This window comes from Brachypodium distachyon, chromosome 4, assembly GCF_000005505.3.
Source record: "Brachypodium distachyon strain Bd21 chromosome 4, Brachypodium_distachyon_v3.0, whole genome shotgun sequence".
Classification (NCBI taxonomy): Eukaryota; Viridiplantae; Streptophyta; class Magnoliopsida; order Poales; family Poaceae; genus Brachypodium; species Brachypodium distachyon.
Window position 1 is genome coordinate 800,538 of NC_016134.3, and position 16,705 is coordinate 817,242.

Genomic DNA, 16,705 nt, shown 5'->3' on the forward strand with positions numbered 1-16,705 from the left:
GAGAGATAGGCAGAGACGGGAGGAAGGGGAAGAAAAAAAAAATTCGTTTCTTTCCCGCCAAACCCAATGCCGGCTATACGACAACAGACGAGAGCAGTAATCGTATTCATCCATAATCCATTCCCCTAATTCATTTTTGTTCTGCTCTTGAGTCTTGAGTAGAGTAATAATCAGTATTCTCGCCAAAAAAGAAGAAAAGAACCTCTGGCTAATCTAGGGAAAAAGGCAGCTTTGCTTTGCTGTTGCCGCAGGCAGCAGCAGCAGGCTGCAAAGAAGACCGCCTGGTTCCCCTCCTCCTCTGTTGCGTGGTTCGTCGTGTGAGGAGAAGGAACATGCCACAAACAGAGAAATCACTCTTGGATCAACCAAAAGCAGAGCAGAGAGAAGCAGAGACAGAGGAAGGGGAAAAAAGAATGTTTCTTTCCCTCCAAAACTGATGCGGCTAAACGACACCAGAGGAGCTGTTAATTGTATTTATCAGTTCCTCCCAATCTGCTTTTCGCTCTGCTCTTGGCTGATCAATGATCATGGCCAAGCGAAGACCGGAACTTACGAGAAAAGAAGATGCCTTTCTCTAATCAGGGCTCTCTTCTGGCCGCGGTCAAAGCAAAGCACCAGCACAACCGCCAAAAAATGGAAGAAAAGAAACCAACAAAACGACACCATGAACTCTGCCCTCGAGTGATCTCACAACGGTACATATCACATGCACATAGATAAAGCCCAAGTAAGGGGAGACAGATAAATTCTTTAACAGCCATCTCCTGCTAATCAAATCGCCCTTTTCTCCGGAACCAGAACAGCTGAATTCAAATTAACAGTCAAGAGTTTGCTTGCAACGACAAATCCTTCCGACTTACAATCCACCCAGATGGTAAAAGTTACAAAATGCTCCACATGTAAACAGACAGATTCCACCTAAAACGGATGTGGAGGCGTGGGATACCAACAAACCTGATTTGATGCTCTTCTTTTATATGGCTTGTATGCATCATTGGGGAATTTGGGAACAAGCTGCTGCCATCCCATGAAGCATTCTCTCCTACTCCCAAAACGACAAAAGACCGGCTTGATGTCGCTCCTCCAGTGTGTCTGGCTTGACATCGCCAAGGAGCTCAGACGGTGGTATGAGCCACGTAAGCGCCATCGCTGTACCCGAGGCGCCGCAGAGATGCGGAGCGCAGCGAGGGGACCAGGACGGTGTCAGGGATGCCCAGAGACTCGCAGCCACTTTCTTCGGTAGGGGACGACTCCAAAGGCGTCTTCGATTCAGTGTTTCCGCCTATGGAGGCAAGGGCGGTGTTTAGGCCCATGGACGAGGGCTCCGTCGCGATTCTGCAAGAAATAAGGAGATCTCTTGCGTTTAGCGGCATGCAGGAAGGATTTGAACAGGCGTGTTCACGGGAAGTGAACAGTTTGTCCTTACGTCAGGTCAAAGCGATCCGCATCTGTACTCATTGCGGCGCAGACTCCAGATACGACCCACGGTGGAAGGGCCGCGTCCTTAATTTCCAAGCTGTAGCAGATGTTGGCCGCTGCAGGAGCAAACGCTGATCCAGGTTCTTCTGCACCAGACACACTGGAGAAGGCCAGGCCAGCATCTGCTTTCCGCATCTCCCTGCATATGACCTGCAAAAGCATGTATTCAGGAGGTCAGTTTTTCGAACCAGGCAGTTGGATATTCGGAAGTAGCCCATGTAACTTCACAATTGCTCAAACAAAATGACATGATGTAGCAGGTTCAGATTTGAGTAGATGTTTTACAACTTAGACTAAAAGTTGTCAAATAGTGACAACACACGGTTAATGATAATTGGATGTCAATATGAGTACGCAAACCATCTGGTCACCTAAGATAGCATAGTGAAAAAGAGAGTCTACAGAAATGAAATGACCTCTGGAATATGGAGGCAGCCATTTTGAAATGGCACTGGTGAATATAACGCTGGGACATCTGTGGCAGATAACGAATTCAACAAGGACCTGCAAAATCACAAAATTAGACTATGTAAGAGGAAGTTCTGGGGGATTATAAGGAACAAAGCAATTACTTTAGGTTAAGCACCCTACTTGTAGTTCAACAACACATCATATAAGCCATGAACACTCTTATTGCCAGTAAATGAAAGGAGCGACTGTGTGGTGTTGTCGACCTCAGACAAAGCATCTATATGAAGTGTCTGCAAATTCAGCATAGAAATTCCCAGCCAGTCAGTACCTGGAGCCTGAATAAAGAAGAGAAGGGATAGGTTGATGAAGCAAGTGTAATAACCTGGCTTAGATTGAGTTTTTGGATTTCCGAAAGTTCAATCAGGTCATCGTCAGTAGTCTGCTCCATTTCAGCATTGCAGAGAGGCATAGAAAAGCGAACACCCTGCAACAATGCAGTCATATGGTCACACAATCATGGTCCCGATAAACAGAATGCTAAGCCAATACCAATCTCACAAATAACTCAGCTTGGATTATCTCATGCATTCTGATGTCTTAGTGAGGGAGGAACCAACATAGCAGGATTCACATGAGATCTATTACAACATCATAAATTTTCAGAATAAAAAAAAGGACGAAGAAGAAACTGGAAAGCGATGGTACCGAATAAGTTGATCTACTTCATAAGAGTATCATTTGCAAATTGCAAGCATGAACACAATAACATAATGGTTGGTCAGAAAGAGAAATACTCCCTCCGTTCCATAATTCTTGTCTCAAATTTTCCCAAATATGGATGTATCTATTCCTAAAAAGCGTCTAGATACATGTAATATTTCGACAAGAATTATGGAACGGAGGGAGTATGTCATAGTAATTTGTAGGCAGATAGGTACTTTCTAAAATGTAGAAATGATACCAAATAGGAAAGAAACAGAATATAAAACTCACATTTTTTCGTAGCAGTGACCGAATGCCACGTGTAGATTGTGATAAGTAGGCACTACAGGACTGCTTCTCCAAACAGTTTCCACGAATGAATAGGGCAACAAATTGTGCCGTATAAACTAGAACAAAAGTGATGGTCAGTACAGAGGAGAATATAGCCATAGAGTAACAGTCCAATAGAATCTTAAAACTCAACACTGCCATTGCCAAGGCATACGAAATGAAACTAAAAATGAAGGTGGTCTGAGCAAAAGGGAGCAGATATTCAAAACTCTCATTGTCAAAGCATAGACATGTATTCATATTCTATACTGCTGGAAATGCATTCTCCCCTCGACATGGAACTGTTTACTGTTTACATAGATAAATGATATTTCACATCAACTTTCATGAGCTATTGCACTTTTAAAACAAAACGAACAAACACCATTGTGTGTGCATGTACAAATGAGGACATTATGGAAAATAAGAAAGTTATATATCCCATATATATATATATATATATATATATATATGGCTTATCAAGTTTTATGAATCATTGAGGTCAGAGGAGCAAGAACATACCATAAAAGATATTCAAGAGATTCTTCCGGAGCATGAAGTAAAGATTCTTAAATGAATCTTCCCAGTCCTGATACCTTTTGTTAAGGAACTCGTTCTCTACATGCCAGAATGGGGGGAAAGTAATGAGTTTCATCCACATAAATTACAACGATAATTTATTTTATGATACAAGAATAATTCAGGTCAGTGATTACCTCCTCGTGCAGTTGATGAGAGCATAGCAGATACGAAGGAAGCAGGTAACAGGGATTGTGGATATACCCATGATTGCAGTGCCCTCGAGAACAAGAATTCCTTGTTCCTTTTTGGCATTGTAGACCGTGAATGTCGAGACACATCATGATAATTCTGAGCAATGTGTCCAGCAATACTGCCCATACATAAATTGTGACACCTGTTACATGCAGAAGTTATTAGCAGGGGTATTTAATAATTTGGGCCTTTAACAGGCAAAAAAACATAACAAAGACAATACAATTCAGTTTGTAGCTACTTTTGATTTTCCTTTCCCTAGTGACCATATATGTTGGTATGTTGGGGAATGTAGTACTATACTAATATCACTTGAAGCACTGGACACCAAAAAATATTGAAATGTGCGTAAACATTTGCACTTACAGTTAAGCATCCTGTGAGGTCGCGGGATGAGACTGAGGTTGAGGTAGGGGATGTTCTCTCTACTGCAGAGGCTCGTCATGTCAGCACCCGTCGTTGGCAGCAGGGGGTCACAAGACTAGGCGCAGCGCCAGGGTCACAGGAGCAGGTGCCAGGAACCAGGAGAAGGCAGAGGAGCAGACGGGGGCCATGGTGCACCTCGCAAACCCTAGCCGCTCTCTTGTTCTCGTGCAGGGGTCTGGTTAGGGGAGAATGCCGATAGGGGTGGGAGAAGACAGGGCTTCCTGGGATGGGAATATATAAGCGGAGCCAAAATGGTTGTAATTTGTGTGAGTTGTAAGGGTATTTCGATGAGGGAGGCTGGAGAAGTTGTTACTACACATGCTCCTGACCTAAGCTTTAAGCGTGCTATGTACTTATTTATGTGTTTGTGTTTGACATGCAGAAAAATAAAAAATACCACATATGTAAGCATTTGCAGGTACAATAAATCATCCTAAGACAGTTGCCAATATAACTTTTGCATATATAATTTTCAGAGTGCTAATTTAAGATATGCAGTGGTTCAACAAAGAGGAACATGAGGTTCATCAGGAAAGAATGCACTTTCTAACTAAATAATTTTAGAACACGAGAAAGAAATGCAGGAGAAACTAATGCACACCCACCACTTCACAGAAGATGATGAAACAAACTGCAGAGTAGTCTTCAAAGTGAGATCCAGAGGAGCCCTTTTCCCTGGAATTGTGATCTTGGAAGGGCATGCCTCTGAAGACTTCAAAGGAACATCACTGCCTTGTACATTAGGGACATACGAAGCTCCTGAAGCATCACGGGCTCCAAAACCTTTCATCACTTTTTCCTATCACAAGGCACTATAAAGATTAGTGGATGCCATAAAGTATACTGTAGTGCACTATGATATATGCTCCTTACCATATCAAATTTGTTTGAGCCAGCCTGCTTCTCATCACCAACATGAAGCTCAGATACACTCCGAAGAGCATTTTCACTGCATTTCTCAGCTTTCCTAAAACCTGGTTTTTCTGCCTCGGAGAGTGATGGAACAGAAGAGTCCAACTTAGCAGAGTTACCGTGATCACTGAATTATGACAAAACAATCCACATAAGAGCATGAACCGTTTTTTAAAATAAATGAGATATAAAACATGATGCACCTCCTCTAGTCAAATGATTACCTTCGGACTGAAGATGGTACAAAAGGTGAAGTCGCTTCAGCATCAGCTGATCTGGGAGCCTTCTCGTTATTCAGTAAAACATCCTGCTTCCAAGATGTTACATTTATAACAAAATTATAACTCCAGCACGATGCTGTAAAAGACTTGCAGGGCAATGACCATCATTCAGTGCATCAAAATGACTAGCGTCTCAAATGTCTAACCTTGCAATTTTCCTTTCCAACGTTTCTGGATTTCTTGACTTGGAATACCTCTGTAACACGAGTGTATTTGGATATTTTTTGCTGTTCCGTATTCCGAAGCCCATTGGTTGACCTACACCAGCAGGATAGATATCAAATTTGTCATCAAAGCACAAGAGGAACACCACCAAATTGAATTACATCAGACTTACCTATCAGAATGGAATTGATCATTGGCTATCTTTTCAGAAGTGCGTCGTTTCAACTGCTCTCCCTGCAAGAATTAATCATCAGAACGCTTTTAGTGTTCATCCGCAAGCATATAACATATGATCCTTGCAAGTTACAACAGGATGTGCCTACGTAGTGTGGAGATAAAACATGGAAGGGAAACATGATTACATAAGGACATGCCTATAACCATAATGTAGCATGGTTCTCCAGAACGCATGTGAAGTGGCATACAGAAAATGTGGTTGATTTTCTGCACGCTTAACTATACATAACCAAAACCAAACGAAACAAATGTCACTAAGTGGGTTACAACGTGGTCGTGCATCAAGGGTTTCTTTGGACTAGTCAAGTGCTGTGTAATAAAGCTTGTTCGCTAGCATCATCTATACAACCTTCCAGGTCAAAACACATGGTAGCACACACATTTCACATAGCATTTCCATGAATCTAGCATTTGCAACAAACATAGTATAAGCAAGCATTGATTGGAGCTACAGATCCAGGGGAACAGATAGAGGCATTACCCGCAGTTCGGAGGGGGTCTTCCGCTTCATCATCCGGACCTCCGCCGGCCTCCCAATCAACGCGCCACCGCTCACCGCAGATTCGACAGCAACTTGCGCCATTGTACCAAACAAACCCTCTACCTCCGCATCCTCAACCCCCTTGCCCCTTTCTCTCCCTCAGCCTGCAAACCCGAAGAGGGACAGAAAAGTAAGGGTTCATGATTGCTTGCTTCCAACAACGCACTAGAACAAAAATCTACATCACAAAAGGCTGCATTTTTTTGGGGGTGGATCTGACGGGTGAACCCGCGGAGGTACAACCCCCACTCACAAAAAAAAAAGAACAACTCAGCGGTCGGATCAAATCGCGTGGGGGAAAGATGAGGAGGGGAGTGGATGGGCGACGGCAGCATCCTCGCCGCATAATCCCAGCGTGGCATCTCTCCCCAACGCCCCACCTCCCCACCCCCCTCCCCAGCCCCGCCCCGCCCCGCCCTCGGTGGGCAGAAGGCGGCGGGAAGGGAGAGAGCAAGAGGGAGAGGGAGAATACCTGGGTTTTGAGCGCCGACGAGATCCGCTGCAGCCGCCGCCAGGGAGAGTGGAGATGAATCGGGAGAGACGGAGGTGAGATAGAAGGAAAAGAGGAGGGAAAAACGTTTCAGGAGGTCAAAATTTTCGGATATGGCCAGCCAGCATGCTCCATCTTATCCACCCAACCAAATGAGAGCCATCCAGGCAAAATATGGATATTCCTGTCCCATCCACCCCTATCCAGCGAAGCAAACGCATCCTTAGTTTGGTGAAGATGGGCAACGGAAACCTGGGCTCGTCGTGTTCGTTCGTTCAGGCGTCAGATCCAAAAAAGGGAACGAGCATGGGCCTTCGGTCCGGTAAGGGATCCAGCTGTTTTATTTCGAACTGGGCCAGATCTGTATGTCTAGATGCTTGATATTGTTTCTCAAAAAAAAAAAGCTTGATATTGTTCCCCTAAAAGAATATGCTTCATATTGCTTAAGAGATGTATTACCACAGAGGAGCGTGGAATGTAGCGGAACGGCTCTAGTTTTGCTTCAAGAACCAAACACTTGGAATCATGGTTCCATTCTAAAAAAAAAAGAAAAGAGAAAATCTAGTAGAGAGTGTAAAAGAACGGCAAAGGCTCCTGTCGGAGTAACCAGCTAGCCAATCCACCACGCTATGTACACACGAACCGGTTATAGGAGTATACAACAACTGAAAAACTAGCGAATTCACGCTACGTATTTCCCGCGCTGTGGTGCCTCTCTTGGTCTACTCTAGCCCCTTCTTCTTCGTCTTCTTCTTCCCTGGACCTCCTTCGGGCCACGGCAAAGCAACCTCCCCACCCCATCTCTGCATCCATCTCCTTCCACGCCCCAGCTATAGCTTTCAACATAACTGACCGTCCATTCATGATGGTGGAACAGAGCAATGGCAGCGGCGGCGGTTGTTGCCTGGGGCTGGTGGCGATGGCGGCGGCGGCCGTGCTGTCTACCGGCGTCATCCTCGCCTCGTACCACCTCCACCGCCGCCTTCTCGCCGACCTCAAGCGCAACATCATCGGTGAGTGAGACACGCACGCAGCTTTTAACGTTACTGACGATGCTTATATATGAAATTGACTGGATGATGGTTAAATCTGCGTGCCTTGTTCGAACAGAGGAGCGGCGGCGGCGGCGGCACAAGCGGGCCCTGACGACGTCGGGGAAGAAGAAGAAGAAGAAGGTGCGGTTCGCGGATGACGTGGCGGCGGGTCCCTCATCGACGTCCAGCGGCCGCGGCGAGGACCGCAGCGCGGCCGCCGGAGGAGATGGCCTCCGCCCGGCTCCACCGATCTTGCATCCATGCTGGATCAGTAGGTAGCTATAGGTTCTGTAGTTACTGCATTAAATAGCTTTGTTGATCAAGCAGCATTTTGCCTGCATTACTACCTCTCCAGCTGAATTCACCATCTCAAAGTGAGGTACATTAAGCTGCGTGATTTTAATTAATTTTGGGAGCAAGCATCGATCATCAGGTGCCTGCCTGCTTTGCTTGTGTTTTGCTCAACTGACGTTAATCAGCTGTCTACTCCCTGTCGAGTTCAGAGCCCGCACGCATCTGGACTGTGGAGATATATGACTGCAAGTAATTAAGCCGAGAATGAGATGCCGTGGGAATTCTATCTGGGAGACTGGAGGGTGGATGCTCGGGGACTCCATCCACATCCTGCTTAGACTAATATTCCTCTGATAAGGATACTTTGCATGCCCTGAAGCAACCAATAACAGGATCTGGCCAGTGCTGCAATCTACAAGCCTGACCAAATCTACACAGAATTTTCGCACATATGCCACGAGCTGCGACACCAGTTCGGTCGATTTACCCGTGTCCAGGAAGCGTGAACCGAAGAAGAGCGTCCACTTCACTGCAGCAAAAAACAAAACAAAAATGCTTGCAAATTGGTTTGAATTCTGTATAGTACAGAAACAATCTAGTCTGCCATGGTTTCGCAGCGATTCTGTTTCTGAGGCGAATTTACAGCTCTGCCTATTTCAGAAGGTATATTGTCTAAACCAACAACTATAAGATGCACAACTCTTTGGCGAATTGCTCCTAAATACAACCAGCGACAGCGAGAGAGACGACGTTTCGCTTAGCCTAAATGACACTGCAACCCTGCTAGCTTCTCATCCCTTCTGTAAGGAAACTGCAGGTCAAGTGCTTCGATCCCTGTACAAAAGCGAGCTTCTATTTGCTCAGCTGCTGTTCGATCATCTAGTTCCAGAGGAAACACACAGGTTCACTTCCTATGCTGCACTTGGCATCACACCGCTTGTTACTACCAACGGTCCAAGCGTAGCCGAGCAGGTCCCGCTTTCCTGCACAGCGAACAGAACCAGAGAGAGTGTTATCAGTTTTGCTTCGATGCGCACTCGAACTTGTGCACACCAGATCAATGAAAATAATATGATGTCGGCCTACCGCTGAGACCTGAGCTATCCTGTCGAGGGAATTGATCTGGCGTGGCGGTCTCAAGATTTCGAAGACTGTAAAGGATCCTCGTTGTGCTTCGTTATCAGATCGTAGTTCATTGACGCTAGCTGAGAAATGTTCTGGTTGCATAAAAAGAGAAACATTAGCTTACTGAGGACAAGATTCAAAGACACTGAGAAATTTGGATAGGACTCGTTGGTTACCTTGAATGAGAAGTTGCTGAAAGAGTACTTCACTGACAATGGCGGAGCTCCAAACTCTTCCATGCTACCACATTCGTCGCCCTTTAACAATTTGAGTAGAAAAATGAACACATGAGCTGACTTATTCTATAAAATGGCTTGGACTAGTTTAATTTAAAAGGGGCAATTAAGAGGGATTTTATCTGGTATACATCTTCGTAATCACAACTATGCTGACTGCTGCCACAACTCATGCTACTAGTCTCACTTCTGTCATCGTACTCGTTGTGGGCTGCATTGACTTGATCATCAGCAGCGCCCCATGCATGACGGCAGGCAAAATAACTCGTATCACATTCATCGTCTGTGCAAGGAATAAACGCAGCCTACAAAAAATAAAATGGTTACGAGACTTTTTGGAGACACCCTTTTAGCTGCTTTAGTTACTTGACTTTCAGGACTCTGCACTAACTTAACTGCTAACCTGTTGTCTAGCAATCATATTCCAGTTGATGCCTTTAAAGAACGGATGGGCCTTTACCTGCTCTAATAGCATATTTCAGTTAGTGTCGTGTATGCAAAAGGTGAAATTCCCAAAAGAGAAATAAGGAAAAGGGTACCTCTCCAGCACCAGTCGCACCTAATCTTTGTACCGGGTTCTCAATTAGCAACCTAGAATGAAAACAAAGTGAGTTGAAATAATATTTGTAGCATGGGGATCTATTCTACTGGGCACATAAAACTTAGATCAGACAGGAAGTATTGTTGAACGAAAAGCACACAACTACAATCAATAGACAGTAAAAGAGTCCCCGAAACAATATATTTATGAATTTTTGAACTGAAATATTTTTATGACTTACTTGTCAATCAAGTCGTATGCTTCGAAACTCAATTCATCTGGTACTTGTGGCCAAGGTATTTCCCGATTCATTATATTGTCAAATATTATCTGCAAGCAATCAATATTGTTAGTATAGCTGCTGAAAAAACATTCAGAAACATGGAGGTCCATAAAAAAAATATTGTTAGTATAGATGCTGAAAAAACATTCAGAAACATGGAGGTCCATCAGAAATATTATCTGTAAGCAACAAATATTGTTGATGATCTGACCATTGTATTTTTACATTTGCCTTGGGGCACAGGAGTGAATAAATAGCAAGTCACTTCGAATAGTCTTCGTCTTTTCACTAAATTAATTAACTAATCATCATTATGTAGTTCCATAACTGTTCTGAACAAAGTATTGCATATATTTTTTTGATTATACAATCTGTGTGGTGCCAACAGGCAAAAGATATGTTATTATGATCACTAAACTAGACATGATAAAACCCTATGTAATACTACCTGTGGATGCTCAGCATTGAATGGGGGAATTCCTACAAGAATCTCAAAGAGAATGACACCAACTGACCACCAATCCGCTGTTGGACCTGCATAAAGAAAGAGAATATCAAGAGACTTGCAGTTTCCCTCAAAGGTTAATACTCCCTCCGATCCATAATGAGTGTCTCAAACTTAGTAGGAGTACAATTTTGTACTAAGTTAGTACAAAATCTGAGACACTTATTATGGATTGGAGGGAGTAGAAGCGATCGACTCAACACTTTTAATTCAACATAACACGTAAGAAGAGTACAGACCATGGGCCATCCCTAGTAGTATCTCAGGGGCCAAATAGTCAGGAGTGCCCACAGCTGTCTGCTTTTGCCTCTGCTCTCGCTTGTGTGCACGTTGTTCTGCATCTGTTGGTTGATGGTCACCAACTAGAACACTGCTGACATCTGGACCAGATAAATCATCTGTGCTATTTATAAGACCAACCTTTGATAGCCCAAAATCAGTCAACTGCGTGAAAAGGGGGGGGAAAGTCCAAAATCATTCAAGTGCAAAACAACATAACTTAAGACTAGAAAGTAGATCTGTAGTTTTTTTTTACTCAGATAATATAATAATAGTTTTGATTAAAAAATCAAAACATATAAGGCAACAGATATTATAACAAAAACGAATAGCAAAATTTAACCTTTATATGGCCATCACGAGAAATTAACAAGTTGTCGGGCTTCAAATCACGGTGAATCACATTCAAAGAATGCAGATACTCCAATGCAAGAACCTACAGGTGAAACGAAATGGCTATACTTCAATATTTTAAATAAAAATAAAAGCTAAGGATGGATCACAGATGTTTTTTTTTTCTAGCTTACTTGTTTGTTCAATACTGTCAGCCAATCCAGGACAAAGAAAATGTATATGTAACTTACCAGTTCTGCTATATATGTCCGTGCCATATCTTCATCTAAACAACCTAAGCCTCTCAAGAGGGAATAGAGGTCTCCTCCATTCAAGTACTCCATAACAAGATAAAGGTTTTCCCTACATGTGAAGGAGTAGAAAAATCGAACCTGTCCATTACAGATGGAAGTTAAGTGAAGCTCAGTATGACACTATGCTAAAGATTCGACTTACGTACCACAAATGGGTTACGGACAGATATTAAGATGTCACGCTCTGCCAAGATGCTTTCAACTGCATTCTTGCGGATCATATCAGCTTTCTTGAGCACCTGCATTAATGATGATACCATCATGTGGTTTTTAAATTTGTTTTTTCAAGAGTTCTCTAACTGCGTGGAAGTGTTCTCTAATTGTCTTGAGGAAGTCATCCATTTAATCTCATCATTGGTTCAAACTAACTACAGAAATAAATCAGACTCTACAAGGAGCTTGGATTTTGATTTCTGAAATCAAGGACAACTAGAAGCCCATGTAAATTCTTTCATTTTATACATCTCTTGTGTGCAGTATAAAGCAGCTAAGACGTTGTTGAGGAATGAAGTTATGGAGGCTGGTGTACTTTGCTCGTTACCTTGATGGCAAAAAGGTCTCCTGTTACCCTTTTCCTTGCAAGAAATACGCGTCCAAAGGCACCACGGCTGATTGGCTTTATAATTTCAAAGTCCTCAATTGAGGTACGATCTTTAAATTTTCCATTCATCTGGCTTGTTCTCGAGCTTACACTATTCTCCATAGGACCATCTTCATCTATTGGACCTAATGAATCGTTGCTCATATCATCTATTTGTCCACACAGTTGCATAAATTTCTCCCTGCGAGCTCACAATGTTAACAAGACAGTCAGGGCAATATTTTCAGGTATGTGCAATGAGAGCCAAAGAACTGCAGCAGTTAGTATATTCCTGCTAATGAAAAATGGACTAGCATTGTTAAGTGCCACAAAGATATATGAAAAACATGCAATCCACTTACTGTAGTAACTTGGCTATCCTTCTTCCAAATGTCTCCACTACAAGGGCATCCACTTTTCTCGTGTCAATAACAGCGTTCAGGTCTTCAAGGTAAGAGCTCAAGTCCTCCAGTGAGTTGTATTCTGAACTTTTTATGCTCTCAATGCCTCTAGAGATAGTCAGTAAACTTTCAACCTGCAAAAATGTAGTACACTAGAATTTTAGGACATCAAAGAAGCATAGTCTATTGAAAGAACAGATGAACCTAACAAAATTGATTTGACCAAAAAATTAAACCTGCTGAAAATTCTCTAGTTCCACGAACGCCTTGTGTTTAGTCAGTTGTGACTCTGCGTGGCTTGTTCTTGGTGTCAGTAATGGTGACTGTGACAAGCTTCCTGATCCTGGTGTCAGTGCTCCCTGCCAGTTTCATCGATGCGATGTCAACAATCCACTATGACCAAATCAGAAGAATTCTAATAGTTTGAAACAGGAGAGGTAACTACTTCTGAAAACAACTCTGCCGACGGCATTGTCAATAGGTGAGACAAATCATTATCATGATCCGTGGATCCATCATATTCTTCTCCGGTTAAACTCGACGTGCTAACTCTTGCGTTCTCAGGATGATTAAATTCCCCATCATGTGGGCTCTTTGCTTCAAAGCAAGCAAGGATCCTCTCAAGCACCTCAGCAACCCTCTGCAGCCGCTTGTCGGTACTCAAGCCCTTGGAATCGCAGCGATCAGCTAGCGTGCATGCTATGAAATGGCCTTCCGCGCATGACATTGGGATCTCAAAATCGCAGATCCTGCATATCATCCTCGGCTTCCCATCGACGATTATTTGCTGGGCTCCTGGATACTCGGGCGAAATCTCGATCTTGACGGCCGAGTCCCCGAGACAAGCCAGGCCGTCCGGGTGAATGCTAGCCGCGTCAATCCTCTCAACAATCTCATCCACGTCGATCTTGTTCCTGGTTATCGCCTTCTTCTTCGTCGGGGTGACCTTGTCCTCCTTATTCGCCTCCGGGTTCTTACACCGGTTCTTCTCAGCAGGCGATGGCAGCTTCTTCCAGGACGAAATCTTGCCGCTGCTAGGAGAATCGCTGGGCTCTGATCCTGAGAAGTGCCCGTGCCTGCCGGGGAAGTCGATGGTAAGGTGCTTGTGCTCCAGCATCCTCCGCCTTATGAGCCGCTCCTTGAGCTCGGTCAGGCTGGACGTGCTCCTGCGCCCCAGGTCCGTGGACCCGCCGTCGCCGGCCTGGAACGGGTACAGCCCCAGGTCGCTGAGCTGGTGCAGCCCGAGCACGTGCTGCCTGTCGTCGCCGCCGCCGCCGGCGCACTCCTTGCGGAACTGGAGGAGGCGCGTGCAGCGGGTGAGGATGAAGAGGACGCGGGTGTGCGCCTGCTTGAGCAACCCCGTGGTGAGCTCCTGCCGGCGGTCGTCGAGCGCCTGCACGATGCCCTCGCACTTGACCCAGAGCTCCTCGGGGCTCATCTCGGCGCACTTCTGCGCGACGACCAGGAGGTCCTCGAGCGTGACGCGCCAGTCCTGGCTGTCCCGATCCTCCTCCTCCGCCTCCGCCTCCGCGTCCTCGGCAGCGGCGGCGGTTCTCTCGAGGAGGCCGACGAGGTCGCCGGCGAAGACGCCCAGCTCGCAGTCCACCTCCTCCTTGAGCTTGATGAACTTGGTCCTGACGGCGCCGATGAACTCCTGGGGCCCAGGCGCGGGTCCGGGCCCGCACCCGCCGCCACCGCCGAGACCACCGCCGCCGACCCCGCCGCGCGTCATGTGCCGCATCGGGTGGAAGTACGCCGACCCGCCGCCGCCGCACGGGTTGAGCTCGTGCGAGAAGCTCTTGACTTCCGGCGCGCGCTTCCTCCGCCCGCCGCTCGTCACCCGCAGGATCGCCCGGAACCGCGGCGAGTCCATCTCCCTCCCGCCCGCGCCCCTACCTCCACCGCCGCCGCTGTCCTTCTGCACGCACCAGCCCCGTCAAAGCCACGCATTACATCAAACACCTCGCCCGCACCTCAAAACACCCCAATCGAATCATCAATTGATTTACCTCCATGATCTGGGGCGCGGGTCAAACACCACACGGCCTCCACTCGTCGCGCGCACGATCGGGGCGTCGCGGTCGTCGCCGCCCGCAATGGGCCGCATTAAACTAGGAGCGCAAGGCAATGGCCAACGAACTCGTCGTCGTCCTCCGTTCTCGTTTCGTGTTTTGGGGAAACCAGGCCACGGAAGGAATTCCTTGGGGAAAATCTATACGAGCTCCCTTGACGTGACACGTGGCTCTCGAGCCCGGGTGGGTCCCGCGGAATGCCACGTGGGCTTCGTCCCCGTTTCAGGGAGCGGTTCACCGGGTCTTGCGGCGCGAGAACCGGACGGGGCCCGGGCCGGTTTAACCAGGGGGACCGGGTTATTTATTGCCTAGCTCTGCGAATGCCGAGAACCGCCGCCTTCTTCTTCATCTTCTCCTCGTCGTCTCGTCTGCGGCCCGCCTCCATCGATTCTCCATCTCCCCGCCCGGGAAGAGGAAGGAAGGTTCCCGACGCCGCCACGGCCGAGAATCGATTCCTCTACCGGCGGGACGAGGTGGCGTTCGTGGAGGCGGCTCTGACGACGACGGATCAGCCTCCGGCCGGCGCGCTTCTCCGTGTTGAGTTGTTGAGCCGAGCGAGGGCGGTCTGTCTCGCCGCAGTCGGGACGACCTAGCTCTCTCATCCCATCCATGGCGGCGGCGGTGGCCAGGGTGCACCACCCCCAGGTCCACCACCGCGTGTCCGCGAGGGGCGAGGGGCGGCATTCGTCGGACACGGCCACCATGGCGGCGGGGGCGGTCAGGGCGCACAGCCACCACCACCGCGCGGCGTCGGCGCCGGCGGCCGTTGTTTCGAGGACGGAGGACAGGCGGCTGAGGCGGTCGCCGCTGCCCGTGGAGCAGCGGCTGCGGCGGAGGGGGCGGGCGCCGGGGTGCGGGGAGGTGGCGGGCGGGACGGCGGCGGGGTGCGCCGCCGTCTCCTGCTGCCTCCCGCTCGCCGTCGTCGAGCTCGTCGTCCTCGCCGCCGTCCGCGCCCCCGCCGCGCTCTGCCAGCGCAGCATCAGCAAGCGCCGCCGCGCCGCCAGGCGGAAGGAGACGGAGGACGACCTCGCCATCGCCTCCGCCCCAGCCTCCGCCGGGGACGCCTCGCCCACGTCCGTGGCCCTGGCGAAGAACTCGGCGCTGGAGGCCGCCAACGACGACGAGGCGTGGCCGTGCTGGTCGCTCCTCAAGCCCGCGGCGGTGGCGGCGGCGGCTGAGGAGCTCGCCGAGGCGGAGGAGGAGGTGTGGGCCCGTTTCTGCGGCAACGGCTTCTGGAGGAGCCCGGAGGAAACGTGGTGACCCGTCGTCTCCGGCTCCGGCCGCCTCTCGTCGTCGTCGATCGATCTCTCGGTTTCTTTGCCTTTTCCTCCTTCCTTCTTTGGGGCAAACAGAAACATTAACCCCTTTGTTAACTCTCGTGTTTCTCGTTTTCCCCGAAATTTTGTTATTTGGGAGGAAATAAAAAGAAGCTGCGCATAGGCAAATTCACATTACACGGTGTCTCTGCAGTCTCATTGCCAAATTTGCGTTCGTTTCTTCACTTCATCCATTCATGATTCCTGTTTGGTTTTAATCTGTAGATATATTTAAACATGATAAAAACAAGCAGGATACAATTGAGAGGAATAATGAATAAATAAATAAAACCAAACAAGCAGGTAAACAGAATGAAGGAAAACTTATGTTCTTCTGATGCTTTTAATCAATGGGAGTTGCTATATAAGTACCTTGATTTTTTGCAATGTGTGGAGTAGTATCGATCATATTCATTTATGTGCATGCATCAATGTTATAATGCTGAATCGCCCCTGGAGCTAGCTGTTTGGATGGCGGAGTCTATCTACTGCAATACTCTAGCATTCTAATTATGTTGTGCTATATGTGATCGTTGTTAATGACTATTGGGATTTCTATCGAATTCGGACTTACGCATTCCATTTTACTTGCATAACATTAATTGCTGAAATTCTGGCCTATACATCATCTGTTCAGTCTGCAT

At 47.1% G+C, this 16,705-nt stretch overlaps 3 protein-coding genes across 9 annotated transcripts; 1 reads left to right on the plus strand and 2 right to left on the minus strand.

Moving 5' to 3' along the window:
* Positions 1 to 744: 744 nt before the first annotated feature.
* LOC100822370 (protein downstream neighbor of Son) lies at positions 745 to 6,883 on the minus strand. Its single transcript, XM_003577186.4, has 15 exons — positions 6,731 to 6,883; positions 6,199 to 6,362; positions 5,653 to 5,714; positions 5,462 to 5,573; positions 5,259 to 5,341; positions 4,996 to 5,161; positions 4,728 to 4,921; positions 3,639 to 3,838; positions 3,445 to 3,540; positions 2,884 to 2,999; positions 2,273 to 2,374; positions 2,071 to 2,180; positions 1,896 to 1,983; positions 1,427 to 1,629; positions 745 to 1,335 (listed from the first exon to the last, which is right to left on the minus strand). The coding sequence occupies exons 2-15, from the start codon at positions 6,298 to 6,300 to the stop codon at positions 1,116 to 1,118; spliced, it is 1,854 nt and encodes a 617-aa protein (XP_003577234.1). The 5' UTR covers positions 6,301 to 6,362; positions 6,731 to 6,883; the 3' UTR covers positions 745 to 1,115.
* Positions 6,884 to 8,613: 1,730 nt separating this feature from the next.
* On the minus strand, positions 8,614 to 14,858 carry LOC100834560 (probable serine/threonine protein kinase IRE). Of its 7 annotated transcripts, none has more exons than XR_002965926.1 (17): positions 14,683 to 14,858; positions 13,119 to 14,591; positions 12,910 to 13,032; positions 12,635 to 12,807; positions 12,234 to 12,474; positions 11,839 to 11,931; positions 11,630 to 11,770; positions 11,389 to 11,481; positions 11,006 to 11,210; positions 10,710 to 10,795; positions 10,220 to 10,308; positions 9,977 to 10,028; positions 9,841 to 9,897; positions 9,569 to 9,742; positions 9,378 to 9,458; positions 9,163 to 9,293; positions 8,614 to 9,059 (listed from the first exon to the last, which is right to left on the minus strand). XR_002965926.1 is itself a non-coding variant. In XM_014902014.2 (17 exons), the coding sequence occupies exons 1-16, from the start codon at positions 14,686 to 14,688 to the stop codon at positions 9,213 to 9,215; spliced, it is 3,168 nt and encodes a 1,055-aa protein (XP_014757500.1). In that variant the 5' UTR covers positions 14,689 to 14,858; the 3' UTR covers positions 8,614 to 9,059; positions 9,172 to 9,212. The 7 variants fall into 7 exon arrangements, 3 of the variants coding, with proteins under 3 accessions (XP_014757500.1, XP_014757499.1, XP_014757501.1); XR_001407478.2 differs by having other exon boundaries at positions 8,614 to 9,064; XM_014902014.2 differs by having other exon boundaries at positions 9,172 to 9,293.
* Positions 14,859 to 15,250: 392 nt separating this feature from the next.
* LOC104584349 lies at positions 15,251 to 16,246 on the plus strand. The gene has a single exon (XM_010238694.3). It carries the CDS (start codon positions 15,355 to 15,357, stop codon positions 16,003 to 16,005), a length of 651 nt encoding a protein of 216 aa, XP_010236996.2. The 5' UTR covers positions 15,251 to 15,354; the 3' UTR covers positions 16,006 to 16,246.
* The last annotated feature ends 459 nt before the right edge of the window (positions 16,247 to 16,705 follow it).